The 22780-nt window shown below is 57.2% G+C and overlaps 1 protein-coding gene across 3 annotated transcripts; it reads left to right on the top strand.

Moving 5' to 3' along the window:
- The first annotated feature begins 2352 nt into the window (after positions 1 to 2352).
- CBX7 (chromobox 7) lies at positions 2353 to 22367 on the top strand. Of its 3 annotated transcripts, none has more exons than XM_014793218.2 (6): positions 2353 to 2570; positions 4762 to 4805; positions 11527 to 11592; positions 15619 to 15685; positions 18594 to 18945; positions 19274 to 22367. In XM_014793218.2, exons 1-6 carry the CDS (start codon positions 2502 to 2504, stop codon positions 19426 to 19428), a joined length of 753 nt encoding a protein of 250 aa, XP_014648704.1. In that variant the 5' UTR covers positions 2353 to 2501; the 3' UTR covers positions 19429 to 22367. The 3 variants fall into 3 exon arrangements, with proteins under 3 accessions (XP_014648704.1, XP_004437927.1, XP_087305037.1); XM_004437870.3 differs by having other exon boundaries at positions 2355 to 2570; positions 19271 to 22367; XM_087448911.1 differs by having other exon boundaries at positions 2355 to 2570; positions 18873 to 18945; positions 19271 to 22367.
- Positions 22368 to 22780: the final 413 nt, after the last annotated feature.

The following is a 22780-nucleotide window of genomic DNA, read 5'->3' on the forward strand; positions in this document are numbered from 1 at the left end:
TTGAAAAGGAGAGTATTCTGCAATTGTAGCCACAGTGTTTCTATACAAGTCCATTAGTCAAGTTTCTAAACCATATCCTTACTGAATATATTTCTGCTTGTTCTACCAATACAGAGGGATGTGTTTTAAAATCTCCCACTATAATTGTGGACTTGTCTATTTTTCTGTATAGTTCACTTCTTCATGTTTCTTATATTTTAAGACTATGGTATTTGCAGACAAATTTGAAATTGTTCTATCTTTCTGGTGAATTGGACCATTTTCATTATAAAGTGACCTTCTTTATCTCTAGTGAGGTTTTCTGATTTTAAAATAACTTCACTGGCCTTCTTTTCGTTAGCCTTTGGATGGTATATTTTTTCCCACGTGTTTATTTTCACCCTTTCAGTACCCTTATGTTTTTGGAAATGTCTCTTGTGGATGTCTCTTATAAATTGCATGTAGTTGGATTTTTATCTAGTCTGATAATCTTTGTATTTTAATTATATTTAGTCCGGTTGCATTTATTGAATTATAGTACATCTGAATTTATATCTGTCATCTATTTGTCCCATCTATCTTTTATCTATTTTTCTGTCCATTCTTGCTTGTTTTAGGATTGATTGGGCTGATTTTCTCATTCTATTTTTTCCCCCTAATAATTTGGATAAATTTCCATTCTTTTAGTGTTTACCCTGGTAATGAAAATTTGCATTCCTAACTCATCAAAATCTATGTGTATTTGGTATCTATCTTCACTTCCCTCCTGTATATAAGGATCTTAGAACACTTTTAACTCCACTCACAATGGCAAGTTATATGCCATTGTTCTTGTAAGTTTTAATTCTATTTTTATCCAGAAGACAGTTATTGTTTTATATTATCATTGTTCATTGTTCTTCACTCTCTATTGCATCAGACGTCCCCTGTGATCATCTTCCTCCTGCTTGAAGTTCCTCCCTTGGAATTTCCTTTAGGGAGTGTCTGCTAGCAGCAAAGGCTGAGTTTTTGTCTTTGTAAATGTTATTATTTCACCTCGTTCTGGAAAGATATTTTCACTGGGTACATAATTCTTGACAGGAATTTTCATTGGGTATATAATTCTAAGATGACGGTTCTTTTCTCTGGGGACACTGGATATATCATTCCACTGCCTCTGGCTTCCGTTGCTCCTGACAAAAAGTCAAGTGTAAATCTATCATTTCTTTTTTCTGAGCGCCTTTGGACTTTATTCGGAGGGGAACTGGGAGGTATGGAAAGTTTTCAAGCACTAGAGTGACCCAGTCAGATCTGCATTTTAGAAAGCGCACGCTGGCACTCCGTGGACACTGGCTCAGAGGGGATGGCGGCTCAGGGAGAAGGTCGTTGCTGCAGTCCAGAGAAAGGACAGGGGTGTGGAGGGGGGAGGTCAGAGAGGCTGGGCTCAGGATCATCGGAGGGAGGCGGTGTGCGGTGGGAGCGGGATGGGGAACGGATGACTCGTGGTTCCCGGCGAGGATGAATGGAGGCGCCGTCGCGGAAACAGGATGGGGCTGGGGGTGGGTGGGGATGATGAGCTCGTCTCGGACCTCAAGATCCATTCCTTGCACGTATAGTCACGTGCCCAGTGCCCGGCGTGCGTGTGGGGGGCCTCGGGACGGCGTGGCAGCAAATTCCGCCCCGGTGTGCACGTGTACCCGCCGCCGCCACACCTGCCGAGGACTACTGTCTAGCCGGGCCCTCGAGGCAGCGCGCGCCTGCCCCGGGCGCCTCAGCACCGCCGCCGCCGGACGGACGGATGGATGGACGGAAGGATGGACACAGAGGCGCCTGCTCGGGACCGGCCTAACCGCGCCGCTCCGGAGCCGGATCTAGAGAGATCTCGGTCCCGGGACCCCCGACGGGGCGGGAAACCCGGCCGTCCCCGCCCTCGGGCAGCTGGAGGGCCCGCGCCCGGCCCCGGCCGCTCCTCTGTGGGAGGAGGGGCGAGCGGCCTCCGGCTCTGCCTGTTTCCTTATCTGCCCAACCCGGGCCACGCCGTTTCCGCCCTGCAGTCACCGGGGGCTTTTAGGAAACGCGTCTAGGTGTTAAGATCCGGTCTCGCCCCGGCGCCCAGCGGCGCCCGCGCCAAATAAGTCTCGCGCACCCACCGCTCGTGGAGCGGCGCGCGGCTCCCGGCACCCGGCGGCGCGGGGCGGGGCCACGATGGGGGCGGGGCTCCGGCGGGGGCGGGGCCCGGGAGAGGGAGGCCAGGAAGGAGGGGCGTGACCTGCCGGGCGCGAGCCGAGCCCCCGCCCCGCCCCCTCCCCGCGCGCTCGCTCGCTCGCTCGCGCCGAGGAAAACGTTGCGCAGGTTCAAAAATGGAACGTCGGCGGCGTGAGGGAGCGCGAGGGGGTGTGCGCGCGTGCGCGTGCGCGTGCGCGCCCGGGCGAGGGTGACGGGGACCCCGCCGGCCCGAGCATCGCGCGCCGCAGCCGCGGCCCCGCAGCTCCGCCCCCGGCTCGGCCCGGCCCGGCCCCGGGCCCGCTCGCCCGCCGCCCCGCATGGAGCTGTCAGCCATCGGCGAGCAGGTGTTCGCCGTGGAGAGCATCCGGAAGAAGCGCGTGCGGAAGGTGAGGCTGCCCAGGGGCGGCTCCCAGGACCCCTGTGGGGTCCCCTCCTGTTCCCAGCACCGTCCCCTCCATGCTGGGGGCAGGGGGGAAAGTGGGGCGACAGGCCCCAGGCAGCCCCGCGCTGCTGGGCTCGTCTCCCCAGTCCGTGCCTCAGTTTCCCCCGCCACCTTGTAGGATAAAAGTTGTCGCCCCCGGATGCTGGGGGCATCTGAGCCCGCCAGAGCTGGAGATTCGGATCGGACTGTAAGGATCCCGAATGCCTGGCTTCCTCATATGGGGAGACAGAGGCCCAAGTTCAGGAAATGGCTTGCCTAGTGTGTTAGCATCGGAACTGGGTCTCGAACTCAGGACTTGAACTCTTGGTACCAAGAGCTTTGAAGATGGAGGCGGAGCTTTGGAACAAGCTCCTGCCTCTGAAGTCTAATTGCTGGACTTCGACATTTGCCGATCCCTTCTACACCCTCACCTCCGTCTTCTCCCCCTTTTCCAGTGCACACCCCTCTGTCGTCCCCACCCAGGCTCTCAGCCCCGCCCGGCCGGCTCAGCGAAGCCGCCTACGGCACTGGGGCATCCTTAAAGCTCCTCCCCCTTCGCTTCCAAAACAGACACCCTGCGATTTAATGAGGCGTCTGTCCTGCTGGGTTCGGGTCCGGCGCCGCCGGGCTGCGCTTTGGCGGTCCACACTTCCTGTGGGCGTGTTTGCAGAGTGGGCTCGGCTCAGAGTGGAGGTTGGGGGTGGAAGTCCTGGGGGAAAGTTCCTCTCAGGCCCTCACCACCGTCCTTTTCCCTTATCTCCTCTCTGCAGCCCTTTGGGAGGCTCCAGCGGCAGGGCTGGGAGAGGTCTTAGAGGTCACCTCCTCCCATTTGGCAGAGGCAGAAACTGAGGCCCGGGCAGGGGAAGTGACCTGGTCAAGGTCGCCCGCCAAGTTAGAGATGGAGGTAGAGCAGGAGCTCCTGCTGGCTGACTGCCAGCGCATCTTCTTCGGGAGAGAAAACAGTCCTGGCGTCTTGGGCCAAGAGTGAAGGTCAGGGTGGGCCATGAGCTTCTTTTCTCCCCCCAGCTCTGAGGGGTGGGGCTCTGTCTTCAGGTTGGGGCTGCCCCCCTCCTCCTCCTCCCTTCCCCCAGGATTTCCTCGATTTTAATTTATTCCACAAGGCCCAGTGCTTTCCGAGCAGTGTGGCTTAAGCAGATACAGTGATGACCCCCCTTCTCCAGGGGGGCCGAGCAGTAGTGCTGGAGTGAGGAGCATCATTCCTTCAGCCAGTCATTTGAAATACATTTATTGAGGATGTGTATGGACCAGGCACCATTCTAAGCCCAGGGAGGGGTACATCCCTTCCCTCATGGAGCTGGTGTTCTGGCAGAGGAGACACACAATGAAAGAGGAAATAAATACCGATGCCTCGCATAGGCTGTGTGCTAATGGAAAGAGAACCATGAGGTGGGAGGTTGGCATTAGATAGGGTGGCCAGGGCAGGCCTCTTTGAGGAGATGACATATCTTGGTCTTAAAGTTCCCATGTGGAGGGGTTTCACTTGTTGGATGGGGTTGGACAGGAAACTTTTAAATGGCCCTGTCAGCTGTGAGGAAGGGAGGGGTCTGGCTCAATTTTCTAACTACTGGAGGGGTGACCACCATTTCTGAAGGTGGAGACTTTGTCAGCCTTCTCTGGGTTCCTGCCAGGGTCTTTTGAGTTGAGAGTCCTAAAGTCACTGGTCTGTCGCCTCTGGGCCAGAGGCAGCCTCTCCCAGGGAGGGGGCTAGTGGGGCTTAGAGCCACGGGGAACCCGCATCAAAGAATTTTCTGGGATATGGAGAGTCTTCTGATCTAAAAAGGAAAGAGAGTTATGGTCTTAGCGTGGGGACTCTAGACACCAGATCCTTGGTGATCTCGCCCCTGTGTGGTCTCAGTTTCCCCACATGCGATATGTGCTCCCAGCTCCTGCCACAGGAGCCCCAGAGGTGTTTGGGGCCAGATGCACTCCTGTGCTCTAGTAGGGAGGGTGGTCTGGGGTGGTCATGCAGCAGCCAAAGTGTAGGGGTCTCTGAGCTGGTGGGGATCTGGTGGGGGTCTTTGGACTGTGTGTGTGTTGGGGGACATTTGTCTGCAGAGGGGTTGGGCCCTACTGTCCTGAAGGTGGTTGTTGGGGCGGCCGTGTATCTCACTGTGTCTGTTCTCTCTCTCTTCCAGGGTAAAGTCGAATATCTGGTGAAGTGGAAAGGATGGCCCCCAAAGTAAGGCTCCCGTGTGTGTGTCTGCCTGCCTGTACATCCTCCCAGCCACCTTTGCCCTCTCTCCTGCCTCGCTTTTAGCTCCAGCTGCTCTAGTAACTGGCCAGCGGACCTTGATTAAATCATCCTCTTCTCTGGGGCTCAGTTTCCCCTCTGCCAGCTGAGGGGCTTGGAGCACATGAGGGTCAAGGTGGGCCCCAGCTTCTCTTCTCTCCCGCTCCCCTCTGAGTTGAGCTCCATCTTCTTGTTGGAACCCCTCCTCCCCTCCTTCTGGCTTTTCCCGGCACCTGGGAGATGAAGGCCCAGCATCTTGGCTTCAGAGACGACTGCTCGCCAGGTGGAGGGGCCCCCAAGCTGCAGCAAGTACAGCACAGGGTGGTGGTTTGTGGGGCTGGGTAAGACAAGTCGAGCCAGTGGGGTACGGGTCCTCAGAGCCATAGCCAGGGACAGAGCTTGAGCCCACCTTGCCTTTGCACAGCACTCTCCAGGCTACAGAGCAGCTTCCCAGGCAGCCTTGGGAGGGAGGGGTGGTGGTGATCTCTAAAGGTGAGGAGACAGGCTCAGAGAAGGTGAGCAGCTTGCGTTAGGTCACACAGGAAGTGGAGGCAGAGGTGGGACTTGAACTGGGCCTTTGCATTTTCAGGTATCTCCTCTGTGCCTCCTCCACCTCCGAGTTGGGGGGCAGGGAACTGGGTCCAGGATCTCTCCCAGTCGCCCCACCTCTCCTGCTGAGGCCCAATCAGGAACCTTCCCACCAACCAATCACCTCCCAGTAGGGATTTGTGGGGGAGGGAATGAGCAGGTCGTGGGGCCTCCCCATTGGTCTGTGGGTGCCCCACCTCCCTGCCCTGCCTCCCAGAGACTCGTGGAAACCCCCTCTGCCCAGAGCTTCTGCTGTCTGTGCCAGAGGCTTTCTGCTGTGTTGGTGCTGGTCCTGGGAGCATCTTGGGGATGTGGTGGGGAGCGACAGCAGAGGGGAAGACAGCCCCTGCAGCCTCAGCTTCCCTCTCTGCAAAATGGGTTCAATAGTCCAGGCCCCGCTCTCCTCTCACAGGCTCCTTCACCTTGTGGGCATGTGTTCAGGGGTTGGTGGCTGGCCAACCAGATAATGTGCTCGTCCACCCCTGCGGCCCCTTCCCAAACAGCCCGGGACTGAAGGAGGATCCCTTCCTCCACTGGGCAGATGAGAGCTGGACTTCCGGCCTGGGTGAAGGGGCGGTAAAAGGAGCAGGAGAGCTAGAAAAGGAAGATGCCCAGGGTGGGCAGCCGAGCACTGACTCCTGGCGTCCTGGCTGCTCCCGTAGCTTCTGCACCAGAAGGCTTTGTGTCGGAGTGAGGTCACCAGCCTGTTCGCCTTCAAGGCACTGCTGGCTATTTTCCGTCCCTTGCAGACTCCATCTTGTGGAAGATTTCCTTCTCTAAACAGAGGTACTTACTGTTAAAAGTTCCTTCTCCCACTTTTATTAATCCCAAATGAATGTTTGCCCATCAGAGCTTCCATCAGGAGGGAAGGACCTAGTGCTCCAAGAGCAGCCCCTCCATTCTGCTGGCCTGAGCCCCTGGCCCACTTGTTTCTTAACATGCTGAGACCACCAGATGGGCCCTCATGACTGCCTTTTGTGACCCTCCCAAGGGTGTTCTGGGAGCCCTGTTTGACCAGATGACCTGGGGCACCTCTGGCTCCCCCACACTTTGGTTCTGGGCTCCTGGCCTGGCTGCCTGCTGGACAGTTGTGAGTCCTTGTGCAGGTCCCCAACACGGCGAGGCCTCTGCTTCCTGGTCTCCAAGCTGGAAGAATAAAGCCTCTGTGGCAGCACTGTTGTGAGGATTAGATGATAGATATAAAGTACCTGGTGCCCACTCAGCCCAGGTGGAGCACTTAGTAAATGTTTGCTGTTCATAGGAAGTTAGAGAGCTGGGCTCCAGGGTCACCCCTGGCCAGGAGAGGATCTGGGGGATTCCACTCCTCTCAAGAGCTCAAAGTAGCCTTAGAAATCATTTAGATCAGTCCTCTCATTTTTCAGATGGGGAAACTGAGGCCCAGAGAGAGGAGGTCATTACAAGAATGTAACTGCCAACCTGGTGCAGTGTGGTCCCCACATCTTGCATCCACTGTGCCATCCCACTTCTCTTGGGGGAAAACAGAGGTGCAGTCAGGGGAGAAGCAGGAGAGCCAGGGCTCCTTTGTAACCCACTTTGTCCTCACTCTCCCCTACTCAGGGGGCCTTGCTTGGAGCAGAGGCTGAGAAAGAGGTGGGGAGGTGGGCAGGCTGCTCCCTGCAGGCCTGGGGGCGTTGGCTAGGGCAGTGCCAGCCTCAGTGGGGAGAGGAGGCAGTCTCCTGCTCTGCAGCCCCCTCCTCACCCTGGGCAGGGAGGCCTAGAGTCATAACAGAAACAGTAACAGGAACCGTGCTTTCCACGACGCTCTCTGTGCCAGACCCCTCTTAAGACTTTACACGCTTTGTCTGTTTTCTCTCCCCAACAGCAGACAAATGACTGCCCTTCCTCCCCAGCAGATGGGGCAGAGGAGCTGTCTTGGTTGTTCTGGAAGGTACAGCAAATGGCACAGGCAGGGGCTGGGGGCACCGAGCCGAGGATGTTACATCATCAGCTACAGGTGCTCTTGGCCTGCAGAGACCCTCAGCTATCCCACTCTCCTTGCAGCCTGCCCAGGACTGCTGTTCCCCCTTTGGGAATGCGTTCCATCCTTCCTTCCTTTCCCACTTGTGAATGCTGCCCCACCGTTTAGGGAGGACTGCCTCTGTGGAGCTTTAGTAATGATACTGTCAGTGGGTAAGGTCATAACCAGGCTGCCAATCAGTCAGCCCCTATTATGGTCAGCGTTGGCCCATTTAATTGCCTCACTGCAACGCATTTTACAGATGGAGAGAAAAACCCTCAGCAGAGGAGTCCTTGCTCTGGGGCCATACCCCTGGGATGGGCTGCCTGACCCCAGAGCTTGGGGGCCTAGCCCTGGTGATATACAGCCAGCTCTACCAAAGGTGACCAAGGATCCCTTGTGTGGTGGCCTTTTGGCCAGTTCAGTAGGAAGTGGTCAGGCTTCCAAGCCAGGCCAGGCTGGTGATTTACCGCTGTGTGACCCAGGTTCTGTAGGTTTACCGGCTGTGTGACCCAGGGCAAAGCCCTCATCCTGTCTGTGCCTCCATTTCCCCACCTGTAAGATGAGGGCCTAGCCTCCTGCTGAAGGCTGCCTGAGACCAGAAGAGGTTCATAACAGCCAGAGGCAGAGGAGGCGCTTCCTCCTCCTCCAAGACTGGTTGGGCAGCGGCAGCAGAGTCTGGGGTTCGGGCCCTGGCAGGTTTCCGCGCTCTCTAGGCTCTTGAAATGTATTTAATTAACGCTTATTTGCTTTTATTATGTACCACATGTAAGTGCTTTCCGTGGCTTAACACATCTAATCGTTACATCAATCCCGACAGGGACTGTTGGTTGCCCACTTCACGGATGGGGAGAAGGAGGCCCCAGAGGCGGAGTCCCTGGCGCACGGCCGCGCCCGGCAGTCTCCACCTGAGTACCCCGCGCAGCTGCTCCTTTGGGGCGGCTGTGAATTGGAGTGGGGGGCTGAGGCGGGCCTGGCTCTCGGTCCCCGCCCCCCGCACGGCGGGAGCCTGCGCAGCGGGCCGCGGGCGGGGCGGCCGCCGACCTGTTTACCCGGGCTCGGGGGCGGGGCGGCGGTCACGTGGCCGTGTTTACCTCCGAGCCGGCGGGCGCCGCCCCCGCCCTCGCCCCCCATTGGTTGGCACGGTAACCCGGCGCGCGCCTCCGTGCGTGCGTGCGCGCGCGCGGCTGCCCGGCTGCGGGAGGGGGCGGGGCGAAGTGGGGCCCTCCGCCCCAACACGGAGCGCTCGGTCCCCGCCCAGCCGGCGCCCCGTCCCTCTGAGCACCCCGCCCGCCCGGAGACCCAGCCCCCGTCAGCTCGCAGGCTGGGACCCCGCCGGCAGCGCGCTCTTGTCCTCTCCGCGCCCGACTGTTCCCAAAGCGGGTTCGCCCTTGCTGTGGCCTCTGGCTCCCCACTCTGCGGGGCGGCGCTAGTGGCCTCCATTTTAGGGGGCCCCGGGGTGTCGGAGAGACACTTGTGCAGTCCCTCTCCCCTCCCCGCCCCTAGCACGGAGCAGGGCCAAGCCTCCCACTGCCAAGTCTAATACTGTAAAGTTGCCTCAGACCCCTAGCTGCCCCAGGCCAGGGACAGTCCCCCGTGAATCCGCTGTGTGCCAGGCCCGGGGTCAGACACTGAGGACGTGGTCAATCAGACCGTGCCCCCTTTCCAAGGGCGTCACAGCCTGGGGGAGCCAGATACCGTGACGTGAGGGACCCGAAGGTAGAGAGAGGGTGGCTGAGATTCAACTGAGTTCCAGCTACAGACTGCCCATTTACTGGCTCAGTGACCTTGGCAAGATGCTAACCCTCTGTGCCTCAGTTTCTTCATCTGTAAAATTGGGGTAACCTACCTCATCAGGGTGTTATGAGGACAGGATGACTCCCTGGCGGTGGCCCTGCTCTCGGACCTCTTGTTACTGTGGTGGTGGCCGTTATTCTTAAGAAGAGGAAATTGAAGTCCAGAGAAGGTTAGAGACTTGCCAGGAACCACACAGCAGCTACATCAGCAGAAAATGGGCAGGGCAGTGGGGAAGTGGGCAGGGCGGAGAGGACTGGAGCGCTGTAGAGACATTTCAGCAGCTAGAGAGAGAGGGCGAGGCCGACCACACGCAGGAGGAGCACAGAATTCCGCGTTCTTGTTGCTAGTTACAGTTGAGGAAATTCACCCTTTGTTTGGGGGAGGAAGGTTTGGAGTCTTTGCCAAGCCTCTGGTCGCTTATCGTTTGGGCTCTACCCAAACTGTAAAACACCCCAGTTTCACTTTCAGCATTTCTTCAGGGTGAGCGGAACTGCAGGGGCTTCTACAGCCATTTCCAGAGCACCTGGGGGCGGGGCCCCGGGCTGGGCGCTCTGGGGAGGGGTTACCATCTGCCCCGGGAGGCCAGCTGGATTCATCAATAATTGTGGCAGGTGCAAAGGACAGCAGTAAGGCGGGGGAGAGCAGAGGGGAGGGTTTGTCCTGCTGCCAGTGGGGCAGCTTGCAGAGGATCAGTGACAAGGGACCTGACTCTTAAAGGATGAGTAGGAGTTCGCTGGAGGGATGGCGCTCCAAGAGGAGAGACAGCACTTGCAAAGGAAGGGAGGTGGGACCCTGCCTGCTCAGGCTGGACATGTGAACGTGTGGCACTTGGGTCACGGCTCTAAGGTCCTCATGGCATGGGCCTTCATTGCTGAGTCCACCGAGCCCGACACTGGGCCAGGCATGAAGTAGGTGTGCAGAAGTGTCAGGGAGAAAGGAGGAAAGGATTCTGTCCTGGGGGAGCGTGTTGTTGGAATCTAGATTGGACTACTGTTAGGTAGCACCATGTTCCATGGTGGTTTAAGATGAAGGTGTTAGCTCCGCTAGTGAGGAGACAGCAGGGCAGGGGCTCTGCCCGCCTCTTTCTGCTTGCTCACCCTGCCCCAATACCTGCTCACCTCCCTTCTAATCCAGCAGAGCTGGGTGCAGCCTCAGCCAAAATCGTAGTCCACTGCTTTGTTTTTGTTTGTACGCACTCATGCACACATATATGTGTATTTGTATGTATATGTGTATTTGTGTGCATGCATATATATACACATATGTATATGTTTTGAAGTTTAAATTTTTTTATGCACTAGTATCTGTTTATGGTGAGCGATATTGGTTTTTCCATTTATGGAAGTCATATAAAGTTTGCTTTTAAAATAAAATCATTTAAACAAAGGAAGTGAGCTGCTTTAAAGGCAGATACTAAGTAAATCCCCAAGCAGGTGGAGCAAGGATGGCTGAGCTCAGGAACTGCTGAGTTGTCACCGCCCAGGCAGTGGTGCCCTCTGGTCCCAGCAGGGGGTGCTGTACGATCTGGGAGTGGTGGAAAATCCCCTGTGGAAATACCAAGTGGCCTGCCACAGGATCACTGCCCTGTCCAGTCACTAGACATTTACCACATTCCTGCTGTGTGCCAGGCCCCGAGACAAGGGAACTTCAGACGTGGCCGTGAGGGCACGGAGCACAGAAGAGGGAGGGAACAGCTTGGCCCCGGGCAGAGGAGGGCCTGCTGGGCTGGGGCTTGAAGGCTGGGTAGGGACACAACAGTAACAAACACAGAGCACTTCCTGTGAACCAGGCACTCTTCTAACACTTAGAGACATGAACACATTTAGTCAGCACGTGTCCTTTACAGATGGGGAAGTGGAGGCACAGACACGTTAAGTAAATTGTTCAGGGTCACACAGCTAGCAAGGGCAGAGCTGGGATTTAAACCCTGGCAGTCTGCTCCAGAGCCCCTGCCCTTTACTGCATGCTCTTGTGCCTCGCAGGGAGGGAACCCTGGGATTTACAGGGCTTGCCCTCTTCCAGGCACCCGGTGCTTCTGAGGTGAACATGGGGTCTGATCCGGGGTTGGACACAATTTATAGGGTGCTATGATCAGTGCTCAGAATGAGGGGAGTTCTGGTGTCATTGGAGTCCCCAGGAGGCCCCTGACCTAGCGTGGGTGGCCAGGGACAGTTCCTGGGTATAGGTGACAATTACACTGGACCAGGAAGTGGCAGGGGCCTGCAGACAGTGGGCCCAGTGGAGCAGCTGTGGCCTCTGTGAATGCCAGGGAGCAGGGTGGCTCTGACCTCTCGTTTTTCTCCCCAGGTACAGCACGTGGGAGCCAGAAGAGCACATCCTGGACCCCCGCCTGGTCATGGCCTACGAGGAGAAGTAAGGGGGGCTCAGCCTGCCATTGGGGCTGGGTGTAAGGCAGGCTCTGAGGTTCCTAGGGAGCCTGCTGCTGGCCTGGCTCTGAACAAGGGTCCTGGGCTTGGCGGGGTGGGTCTGCAGGGACAGCCCGGTCTAGTCTGCAGCTGGGGGAAGGTGGTGGGCACCAGGTCCCAGGGCAGCCGGGGGTCCTGGGCCCTTTCCTGTTTCTGGGTGATGTCGGCCACTTCCCTTACCTCCCCCGGCCTTGGTCTCTCTGCTGTGAGATGGGCCACCCTAATAACACACACCCTGATTTCCCCGTAAGGTGGGGCTCTCAGTTGCAGTGCAGAATGTAAAAGTGCTTCACAGAGATGCCCTGCGTGTGAGGGGCAGCAAGACCAGTAATGCCCAGTCCTGCCCCTGGGGACAGAGCAGAGAGAGATTCTCCCACGGAGAGAAGGCATCTGATGAGGCTCTGGAAAGGCCAGGGGATGGAGCGTGGCTTTGGAGCCAGGATATCCGGGTTCTTGGCCACCTCCTAGCCGAGTGCTCTGCCAGTGCTCTGCCGCGATTCCTCAGCTTGGTTAGTGAGTGGCAGCTCCTGCTGTGGGCCATAAGGGGAGAGCCTTTGACAAAAATGGTGTTTCTCCTGGTGTGGGGCCTGTTGGGCATAATCTAGCCATTGCCCTCTGCTTCGCGAGCCCCAGTGTTGTTGACCGCGCTGCTGGTGGGCAGCCCAGGTCCTTCTGCTTCTCCCCGACCCGCCGACCCTGTACAGTGCGGGCCCGTTTGATAAAGGTCGCCCTTCTGATAGCCTTCTGAGATGGGGGTGAGCATCTTGTTTGACAGATGAGGGAACTGAGGCTCTGAGGAGCTGAGGGGCTTGTCCAGGAGCCTCACAGCTGGGAAGTGGCCCCACCAGGGCTCAGCCGGGGCTCCCTTCTCTGCCCTCCTCGCCCCCTTCTCCCTGCTCCTCCCCCAGGAGGTCTCCTGCTGTGGATTCAAAGAAGTTGCCACCGCTCTTTCTTTTAGAGGCAGGGGATCCCTGTCCCACGGCTTCTTCCTGGTACCCGGTGCTTGGTGGACCTTGATCCAAAAGGGTTGTGACACGGGGAGAGTCCCGCGGGGTGTCCTGGACTGTGGTAGGAGAGCGTTGGGCGGGCGACAAGGGCCTGGTTAGAGTCCTGGCTCTGCCACTCACCAGCTGCGAGTTGTCGGGCACGGCCTTCTCCCCTCTGAGCCTCGGCATCCCTGTCTGTGAAGTGGGGATGACAGTGCTGACCTCCTGGGCTCTCAGGGGGAGTGAAGGTAGTGAGAACACTTTGTAAATTAGTACATGTGGCCCACACGTGAGTTATCCCCCCAATGGTAATCAGGGGTCAGCTAGGTCATTCTTTCACTTGTTCCACAAGTCTTTATCGAAGTCCTACTATGTGCCAGGCCCTGTTCCAGGTGCTGGGGACACAGCAAGGAACAAAACCAACCAACGTGCCCACCCTCCGGGGCTCACATTCCAGTAGGGAGATACACAATAGAAAATACTCCACTAAGTGGATGCGGGAGCAGATGGTGCTATCCGCTGCCAAGATGGGGTGGGCGGGGGTGCTGGTTTCAATGGGTTGGTTAGGTGGTGGTGTTTGACCAGAGACCCGAATTAAGTGAGGGAGTGAGCCCAGTGGGTACTTCAGAGAAGAACATCTGGGTAAAGAGAAGAGTCAGTGCAAAGGCCCTGGGGTGGAGGCCTGTGTTTGAGGAACAAGGTGGAGGTGAGCATGGCTCTGAGTGTGGCTGACTGGAATGATGTGAGTTGGGGAAGATGTGGGAGATGAGGCAGGGGCAGGGCGGCTGGAGTGGGGCCCAGCTCAGGGAGGGCCATGTGAGTCCTGGTAGAGGATGTGGATGTTATTTTGAATGAGTCAGAAAGTCAATAGTTAAGGAACAAGTTGGAGCTTGGAGACTTTTGCAGACCCACTGTGTGGCTCTTGGCTTACTCTTCTCCCTCAGTCTGGGTGAAAGGGGTAGGAGGGCAGACGCCCATTTTAACACCTGCCTCGCAGGGTTTTTGAGAGACTTAGAAGGAGTTGGGCAGAGGGCCTCTAACGGGGAGCCCCTGTGTGCCCGGAGGGGCTGAGAGGGCACTGAGGGCTTATGGGACCACAACTAGGGGGGCCTCCACACCACAGCCCTGGACACTGATGGGCAAAGGGTCCAGAGCTGACAGAAGCCGGGCCCCAGGAATGTAAGGACTGGACAGAATAGACCTCCCCACACCCGCTCACCACACACAACCCCCACAACCCTACACACCCACACCCTTCAGTTTGCAGGCAGGAGCCCCTGCTGCGGATTGGAGGCGGGATCATGTGGCCGGGGCTCCAGGCCTGCCCTGCTGGCCCTGACTGGCCCGCAGCCCAGAGCTCAGTGTTTTCACCAGTGGCAGAAGTTGTCAGAATTTTGGTACTGGGAAAGTGACTTAACCTCTCTGTGCCTCAGTTTCCACAGTTGTGAAGTGAGTGTAGGGCAGTTGTGAGGGTTAAGGCGTTTAGGGCAGGGCCTTGTGCAGAGCGTCCAGTACATGATGATAATAGTAATAAACAACACTATGGAAATATCACAGACACATTATTATCATTATTATCCTTTTTTCCCAAGCCCTTCTCTTTCCCCGTCTCTGCTTCCTCCTCCTCTTCCTTTCTTTTCTTTTTATTCCTTCTCTCTTCCTCCTCACTTTATTATTTTAGACTTTTTACCCCCATTTTGATACATAGCAGGGATCTCTCGTGCTCCTCCCAAGAGCCCCGGTGGCCAACTGAGAAGGGAGCCTCTCACTCCAGACGAGGCCCTGAGGCCCAGAGGGGAAGTGACAGCCAAGGTCTCCCACGGGTCAGGGTGGAGCTGGGCCTGGAACAGGCATCCTGGCACCCAGCACCGAGTTCTGAGCTAAGATGCTCCCCTGGAGGGCTGGGGGAGACCGTCATGGTGAGCTGCCAGGAGCTGGCAGCAGAGAAGCGCCCTGGGTGCTTCTCCCACATGCTGGTTCTGGGGCCCCATGGTGACTCCATAGGGGGGGAGCGCCCTCCTCAGGGTGCACTTCCCCCAGCACCCCTGAGACGGATGTCCGTGAGGGCTGGCAGCCACTGCCTAGGGGAGGGCCGACGGGAAAACAGCTGCGTGGGATTGCTGGTTTAGCTGAGCTCAGATTGAGAGACCAGCCTAAGGCCACACAACCAGTAAGGGGAAGGGGCGAGCTACTGGACCACACATTCTTTCTGCCTTCCATGTGGCCTCTGCAGTGGCAGCTACAGAGAGTGTGCATGGAGTGGAAACAGGCAGAATGAAATGACTGAATTTTTCCACCACTTCCGGCACTTTTGTTGGAATCTGTGTCGTGATGTGTGTGTTGTGTGTGGCTTTGTACGCATCCTCAGGTTGTGCCTGTGTGTTTGTATGTTTGGGGTGTGGGAAGGGCACCCAGCAGAGAGTATGGCATCTGCTAGAGACTCAATACAGGCTAGTTTTTCTCCCCTTCCCTGACCAGATGATCATGCAGATCCCAAATGGGGAGAAATCTGGGCAGAGCTTCACTTACAAAAGACCCTTCCCATTCTCATCAGCTCTCCGGGACATTCAAGGCAAATTTGATTGACGGGTTTCTATACAACTCTCCTACAAGTGGAAGCTGGAGCTCATTGCTTTGGGGGGTTCCCAGTGGCCTGTAGAGCAGAGCTCTGGCATGACCCCGGAGCCCAGTCAAGACCCACATAGTTTTGGAGATGCCACCTGAGTCCCACCTCAGCAGTTGGGACCCGGGGCTGTGCCCTCGCCTTTTGTCGGAGGGAAGACTGAGGCCTGGGAGTTGAACATGTGACCCCATTGTTGTGGCCTAAAGAGAGTAACAGGGAGGAGCCCCCACCCCAGGATTGGGGGGTGGCCTGTGGGGGGTGCGCCCTCCCCATAGACAGCAGAGGGCGGGTGGAGCAGACGCCTTACTTTCCCTTGAGTGTCACCAGTGTTTCCTTTTCTTCTGCCATCTGCTTTGCACCCCAGGGAGGAGAGAGACCGAGCGTCGGGGTATAGGAAGAGAGGTCCGAAACCCAAGCGGCTTCTGCTGCAGGTAACCCCACCAGCCTTGGCGCCCACCCACAGGTCTCCCTTGCTCCAGCCCCCGCCCCATCCGTGCATTTGCACCGCCTAGTTGAGCTGAACCACTTACCTCCTCGGCTCTGCCCAGGGTGCTGTGGGGTGGGGCACCTAGTGGGTGAGTTTCAGTGGGAGGAGTTGGGAAAAGTTGGAATGTGGGGCTAGCGCCCCAGGAAGACAGCTGGGGCAGGGGTGCTGTTTTGGGAGGGAGGCTGGATATATGGCTAATGGGATCCTAGAAGTTTGAAACCTTAGAATCTTGTCATTAAGCCTTTTTGATGCTCAAAGTCCCCAAAACACAAAATTGTAGTATTTGAGAACCTTAGAAACATAAACATTAGACTTGAGGAAACGTGGGAGCCTGGAATTTTAGAATCCAAGGAAAGGACACTCTTAGAATTCTGGAACCATAGTCTTGGAATGCCCTAGGAATGTGTCACTCTTGAGTGAGAAGAAACCTACGGGGCCTCCTTTTCCAACCCTCCCAGGTGGGGTCTAGACTACGACATCCCAAGTTACCCAGGTTTTGGGGGCACTTTGCTGACTTCACTGCTTTGTGCTGAAAGGCGGGTAGAGTCTGAGGTGCTGTGGTTATGTGATTTGAGGCCAGTCTTTTAGCTTCTCTGAGCTTGTGTTTTCTCATCTGTAAAATCAGGATGATAAGAATAGCTGTTCCCCTTAATGAGGCCCAGCCAGGTATTTGAAGCCCAAAAATAAGGCTTCCTGGTCCACGTGCAGTGTGAGCCATGCCCAGCCTCCTGCCCACTCTTGGCTATAGATCACCCGAGGCTTTTGCCAGGGTAGCTGGGCCTCCCTTCATGCACTGGGCGTTTTCCATGGGGTTTGGTGTGAACTGGGTCCCAGGAAGGGAGGTAGCATCTGCCGGCCATCTTCTCCACACTGACGCTCCTCACAGGCGAACACACTTCATCCGCACTCTAACCCTGCGGGAAGGGGCATTACTTATCTGTTGCTGTGTAGTAAATTACCCCCTAACTAAGCAACTTAAAGCAATAAACACTTAATGTATCAGCCAGTCTTGGCAGGTCAGGAATTTGGGAATCTTTAGCTGGTTCTTTAGTGATTCTAGTTCAGGCTACAGTCATGTCAGCCAGGGCTGCACTCATCTGAAGGTTGGACTGTGGCTGGATGCTCTGCTTCCAAGGTGGCTGCTCATGTGCCCGGCGAGTCAGTGCTGATGTTGCCAGGAGCCCTGGTTCCTTAGCATGTGGACCTCTCCATGGGTCTGCTGAGTGGCCTCACAGTATGGCCACTAGCTTCCCCCAGAGTGGGTGGTCCCAGAGGGAGAGCAGGGAGGAAGCACAGTGGCTTTAACAACCGAGTCTCAGAAGTCCTGCACCACAGTACTCAGAGGGGACTGTGTGAGGGCGTGAGTTCCTGGAGCAAGGTATCACGGGGCTGTCTTAAGGGCCGGCTACTACAGTTTCTTCATCGTTTCACTGATGAAGAAACGGAGGCTCAGGGAGGTCAGTAGTTTACCCAGGGCCACACAGCTGGATTAGAGCCCAGATCTGACTCGTGGTGCTCCTGGATCCCTGTTAGTAGCTGTAGTGTTCTTATGGTGAGATGGGGAAGGACAAAGATGAATCCGCCTTGCAGAATCGTAGGGGAGTTTACTGGGCTTGTGATGAGCCAGGCTGAAAGAGCTGCACGTAGAATAAGCCCTCCTGGCATCGCAGTACAGTCATGCATTGCTTAATGACAGTGACACGTTCTGAGAAGTGCGCCCTTAGGTGATTTCTGGGTGACAGACCTAGATGGTGTAGCCCACTCCACACCTACGCTCTGTAGTGCTGATCTATGGGGCCACCGTCGTATATGCGGTCCGTCGTTGACTGAAATGTCGTTACGCAGTGCATGACTGTGTTTTCCCAGTCCCCTCTCAGTTCAGCCCTCCTCCCGTCCCGTAGCAGCCCGCACCCCCTGCCTGGTGATGGGCATTAGCAGGGGGACTGGAGAATGGAGCCTGCATGTGTGACCTTTGCTCCCCACTTGGAGCTGTTTGACTTACAAGTTCCATGTGATGGCCTCACTCTCTTCCTAGGAGCTCTTGGCCTCTGGTGACAGGTGGCAGTAGAAGGTACTATTCCAGAGTGATCCAGGCCCCCGTAACACCTTAGCACCAGGAACCTTTCTTGGATTGTATAAATTTCCTCCAGAGTCAATAAGACAAATCCCCAAATTATAAAACTCCAGCCCTCGAGTAGGGGAAGAGCGTGGCCTCCAGCCCTGTTTTAACAAGAGTTAGATGGGGCGTCAACAGAGGGCTGGACCCACATAGGGCTGCACTGCAGCTCAGAGCCAAGGAGCGCCCCTGGAGGGACGGAGGGGTGCCTCAAGGCTGCTGGCAGAGCACTGTCCTTGTGGCTGTGTGACGTGGTGCACCCCAGTGCTGTGTGTACCCTTCGGTTAACTCAGTTAAGAAACTTAGACCTCGGCCTCACACCATCTCCCTGGCAGCTAGCTGTTTCAGCTTTGGGGGTCCTTTAGTAAGCAAAGACTCCATTCCCGTAACGAAGAATAACTCTTTAATTTATCTGCTTCATAAATCCAGATTTGTTTTTTATTGGTCAGTTTTCAATTTGTACCGCTTGTGTGCTCCTCTGCTGTGCACCAAAGGAATATGCCACGGCCCCCATCCCTGAGCCGCTTATAGCCCCCTGGGAGAGGAGGCTGCACTGGGGCCAAGACGAGTGGCTGAGCCGGGCCAGGCGGGGGGCTGGGGCGGGTCAGGGGCGGCTCTCCGGGCTGGGGGAGGGTTGGGGTGCTCCTGGCTCAGGCGGGGGTCACAGCATGAGCAGAGGCGCGGCAGTGGGTGGGAGGGCGGGGCTGACCCGCCGTGCCCTGGCTTGCCCCCGCAGCGGCTGTACAGCATGGACCTGCGGAGCTCCCACAAGGCCAAGGGCAAGGAGAAGCTCTGCTTCTCCCTGGCGCGCCCACTCGGCAGCGGGAGCCCCGAGGGGGTGGTCAAGGCGGGGGCGCCTGAGCTGGCGGACAAGGGCCCCTTGGTGCCCACCCTGCCCTTCCCGCTCCGCAAGCCGCGCAAGGCCCACAAGTACCTGCGGCTCTCACGCAAGAAGTTCCCGCCCCGCGGGCCCAACCTGGAGAGCCACAGCCATCGACGGGAGCTCTTCCTGCAGGAGTCGCCGGCCCCGGACGTCCTGCAGGCGACCGGCGAGTGGGAGCCTGCTGAGCAGCCCCCCGAAGAGGAGGGTAAGGCGGCCCAGGCCCAGAGACCCTGAGACTGGAAAGGTCCCTTGAGTCCTCAGTGCCCAGAGAGGGCCCGGGGTGTTCCCAAGGCCACACAGCCTGCAGGGACCCTGGCACCTCTCTGCAGTCCCACTCCAGAGGCGCTCTCCTCCAGCCAGGGAGGATAGGTGTAGCGGCCAGCCTCGAGCCGGGCCCTGACCTGGCTGGAGACTCAGGAGGACCGGGTGTTGGAGGGTGGTGGCGGTCTGCATGTTGCCACCTGCTCCCACCTTCCCCCTTTGTCATCAACACTGTCGCCCGTCTGTCTGTCTTTCTCCCATGGCTGCAGCAGATGCAGACCTGGCTGAGGGGCCCCCTCCCTGGACACCCACGCTCCCCCCAAGTGAAGTGACAGTGACCGATATCACCGCCAACTCCATCACCGTCACCTTCCGCGAGGCCCAGGCAGCTGAGGGCTTCTTCCGAGACCGCAGCGGGAAGTTCTGAGTCACCATTTTTACTCTTCTTAAACTGTTTTCTTTAGGGCTTGGGGTGGGGACTTCCAGAGATGGGGAGGGGTTGGGGTGGGGTAATTATTTTATTTAAAAAAATATGGAACAGGAGATATGGTGGGGAGACCCAACACCCTCCCACCCCTCTGCCCCCTTCTCTACGCGTGATGTTTACAGAGAAGCTTGGGGGTCTGTTTCAGGGGCCAGGGCAGCCTGGCACTGCTCTGTCAGTTGGGGTGCCATCTCCAGGGTGGGATGGGGACAGAGCCACTCTCCCCTGGACACCTCCGTCACCATTCTTCTCTAGAGACATGGCAGCTGGTCCTAGGAACTAAAGGAGGGTGGGAGGGCCCCAAACCTCCCCCATGAGCAGCCCACCCCAGCCTTTCTGGTTGGTTTCCCTTTTCCTTTTTTGGGGGGGAGGGGTCTTTATTTCTAACTTTCCGCTCCAGCTTTGCAGTGAGATGTGGAGGCTGGCTTTGGCCAAAAGTCAGAGAGGAGGGCAGGAGGAAGGGTTTGAGATTGCTGGAGTGTGTCTGTGCCCTTCAGAGAGGCCTCTCCCTTCCCCAGCTGCCAGCGGAGCCCCTTCCACTGAGAGTTCCGCCCCCACCACCTGGCCTGTGAGAAAGGCTGCGTGCACACCCAGGCGCACAGCTCTGCGTGCACTGCCCCTCGCGCCCCTGTGACTGCGTGTCTGTGTCTGCAGACGGGTGCGGTGGGTCTGGCAAACCTCCTGTTTAGAAACCCTGACCAGGTGAATGTGAGGGGATTCACAGCACAAAGGAACTTGCCACGGGCACCCTCCACTCACACCACCTTGCTCGGCACATCATGTGACAGCTCTGTCCCAACTCAGTTTGCTCCCAGCTGTCAGCGGAGGGCAGGGTCCAGCCGTGGACGCTCCAGGCGTGCAGATGCAGTTTGGGCGCCTCACCTGGCCAGCCGCAGCGTGCAGGGGGGCCCTGTCCTTCCTCCCCGAGGGGCTCTTATCCTCTCTGACTCAGGTGGCTTTTCGGCCCTTCCCACTCCCCTCTTTTTCTGCCCTCCCTTCCAACTCAGCCAACCCAGACGTGGGTGTGGGTGGTGGGGGAAGGGAGTGTCCCACCACCTTCTCAGGGCTCCCTCGACTCCTGACACCCTTCCCCCTTCCCTTCTGTGTCCCCTCGCCATCCACCCTAAATGCCACAGCTAGAGCTGACCTGTGCTTCTGCGCGGGCGGTGTGGGGACGGGCCTCGGCCGTGTCTTCCCGTGGTCGGGCTGCAGTGGACGGTGGGTCAGGTTGTGTCTGCCGGCAGGAAGCTTTCTAGTTTGTACACGTGTGCCCCGTGGGCTAGTAGCTTCCTTGGCATTGAGGAGTGACTTCTCCCCTATCCCAGCCCTGTGGGGTGAAAAAGCCAGAGTGGGGGGGGGGGCGCCAGGGGAGCCAGTAAAAGGCTGGCTCCTTGCCCCCCCATTGTCAGGGTGGGGCACTCCTGTTACCCGGGCCCCGCCATCCCCCAGCTGTCTCCCCCTCTCTGCTTTCCTTGAGGAAGTCAGCAGAATCCCTGCTGAGGCAAGGATAGGGCGCTTCTTCCCCCAGACCCCTTCCCAACTTCCCAAACCAAAGACAGCCTGCACCCCCTTTTTGTTTGGGGTGCCCTGCCGGCAAGATACCCAAATCCCTGAGTCTCTCTCCCCTTCCTCTTTAGTCATTCGTTGTCCACGGTCAATTCAGTGCTTCCACTGGGGGATGGTCCCGTCGAGGTGACTTGACACATCCGCAGCCTGAGTAGTTGAATCTAGAGGAGTCTGTGGGGTGGGTCAGGGAAAGGAGGGCAGCAGGGAATCCTACCTGCCCAGATGTGGGACCTTGGGGGGCGAAGTGCAGCTTGGAGTTGGGGGCTTTCCCAGCAGAGGTGAGGGGGGTGGAGGGGGGTAGAGGGGCCTTCTCTAGTTGAATGCGGTTGGCTGTGGCTTTGGGACGTGGCTGGCAGCTCCCAGTAGAAGTCATCCTCCCATCCCCGGGAACGTGGGCCCTCTTCCTGCCTCGTGGGCACTTTCGAAGAGCCCTTTGTGCACTTTGTGGTTTGGGGCCCTTTTGTGGGATGAGCAGCTGTTTGTCGGTCAGCCGCCTCAGAACACTTGTTGCCTCTTACTCAGCCCTTCGTGGCCCACAGGGCACCTGTGTCTCGGGGGCTGAACCCTGCAGCAGGCCGGCTTCCGGGGGCAGGGCTGTGGGCTAGAGACCTCTCTAAGGGGTTGGGTGTGGTGTGCAGGCCTCCTCCCAGCCCTGAGCGTCCCAGAGGAGTGAGAGGGGGCAAGGCCGACACTGACCTTCTGCCTCACCCCACCGCCACCCCAGAAGGCCAGTACTCCAGAGGGTGGGGGTGCTCAGAAAGAGTTGGACCACCTGTCTTTCCTTCCCCAGCCCCACCTGTTTTGAATGTAGAGAGACCAGTTGGTACTTTTCTTTGGCTGTGGGCTGGGGCGAGGACGGTGTTCCTCCCCTGGCACGGCCACTTGTAGTGCCGTGAGCCGTGGGCGCCCTGATGAGCATCACTCCTAGGACGGTGATGGGCGATCGCATTGCCAACTTTCTCCTCCTCTCCTGCCCGGGTGGGCGCTCTGCTGCTGGGAGGTGTTTCTCTTTTGCTCTGTAAGTGGTAGCCTGGCCTCCGAGTCCCAGCACAGGAACGCCTCCTTTGCACAGAATGGGCATCGAGCTTTGTTCAGACGAAATGAATGTATTTGGGAAGGTGGGGCTGAGTCGATTCCAAGCACATGCCTTTTCTGAGTGAGTGTGTGCTGGGGAGAGCTAGAGTGGATGCAGAGCACGGTTTTATTTTTGTACTGATATTGGTAAGAGACTATAGCATCTATTTATTTAGATGATTTATCTGGTAAATGAGGCAAAAAATTACTAAAAATACATTAAAAATGATTTTAAAAAAAAACCTCTTGCATTCGAGCCTTCCTTTTGATGGTGTCACAGCTGTGTGGGGAAAGAGCTCCAGCCCCGGGTGGCGGGCTGGGATTTAGGGCCGAGCTCTGCCCGTCTCTGACCATGACCTTGGACAGGTCGTTCCGTTTTCTGAGCCCTCCAGACGTACCGTGAAGATTGATTCAGGTGATGAGTGGAACTGGCAATTGGAGGGTAGACGGACAGGTGCCCACTGTGGGGGTCCCCGCAGGGTATCGTCAGAGGCCGAGCAGAGCTTCTGGTCTCATCTCTGCTTCCTGCCAAGAGATTTGTGTTCTAGAACGTAGGGTGGTCAGCGTCCCAGGTCTCTGCAGTTGCAGGTTCTGGAACCCGGGATGGTCATGGCCTAACTCTCATCTACCATTCTGTGCCACCAACCCAGAGGGT

This window comes from Ceratotherium simum, chromosome 25, assembly GCF_057802395.1.
Source record: "Ceratotherium simum simum isolate JZ-2026a chromosome 25, ASM5780239v1, whole genome shotgun sequence".
NCBI lineage: Eukaryota > Metazoa > Chordata > Mammalia > Perissodactyla > Rhinocerotidae > Ceratotherium > Ceratotherium simum.

What these genes read in the sequence shown, in the direction of transcription:
- CBX7 (XM_004437870.3), top strand. Translation starts at nt 2,502, where the DNA reads ATGGAGCTGTCAGCCATCGGCGAGCAGGTGTTCGCCGTGGAGAGCATC. An exon ending in TGGAAAGGATGGCCCCCAAA is followed by an intron (nt 4,806 to 11,526) that starts GTAAGGCTCCCG and finishes TTTTCTCCCCAG; the next exon opens with GTACAGCACGTGGGAGCCAG. An exon ending in GCAGCCCCCCGAAGAGGAGG is followed by an intron (nt 18,946 to 19,270) that starts GTAAGGCGGCCC and finishes CCATGGCTGCAG; the next exon opens with CAGATGCAGACCTGGCTGAG.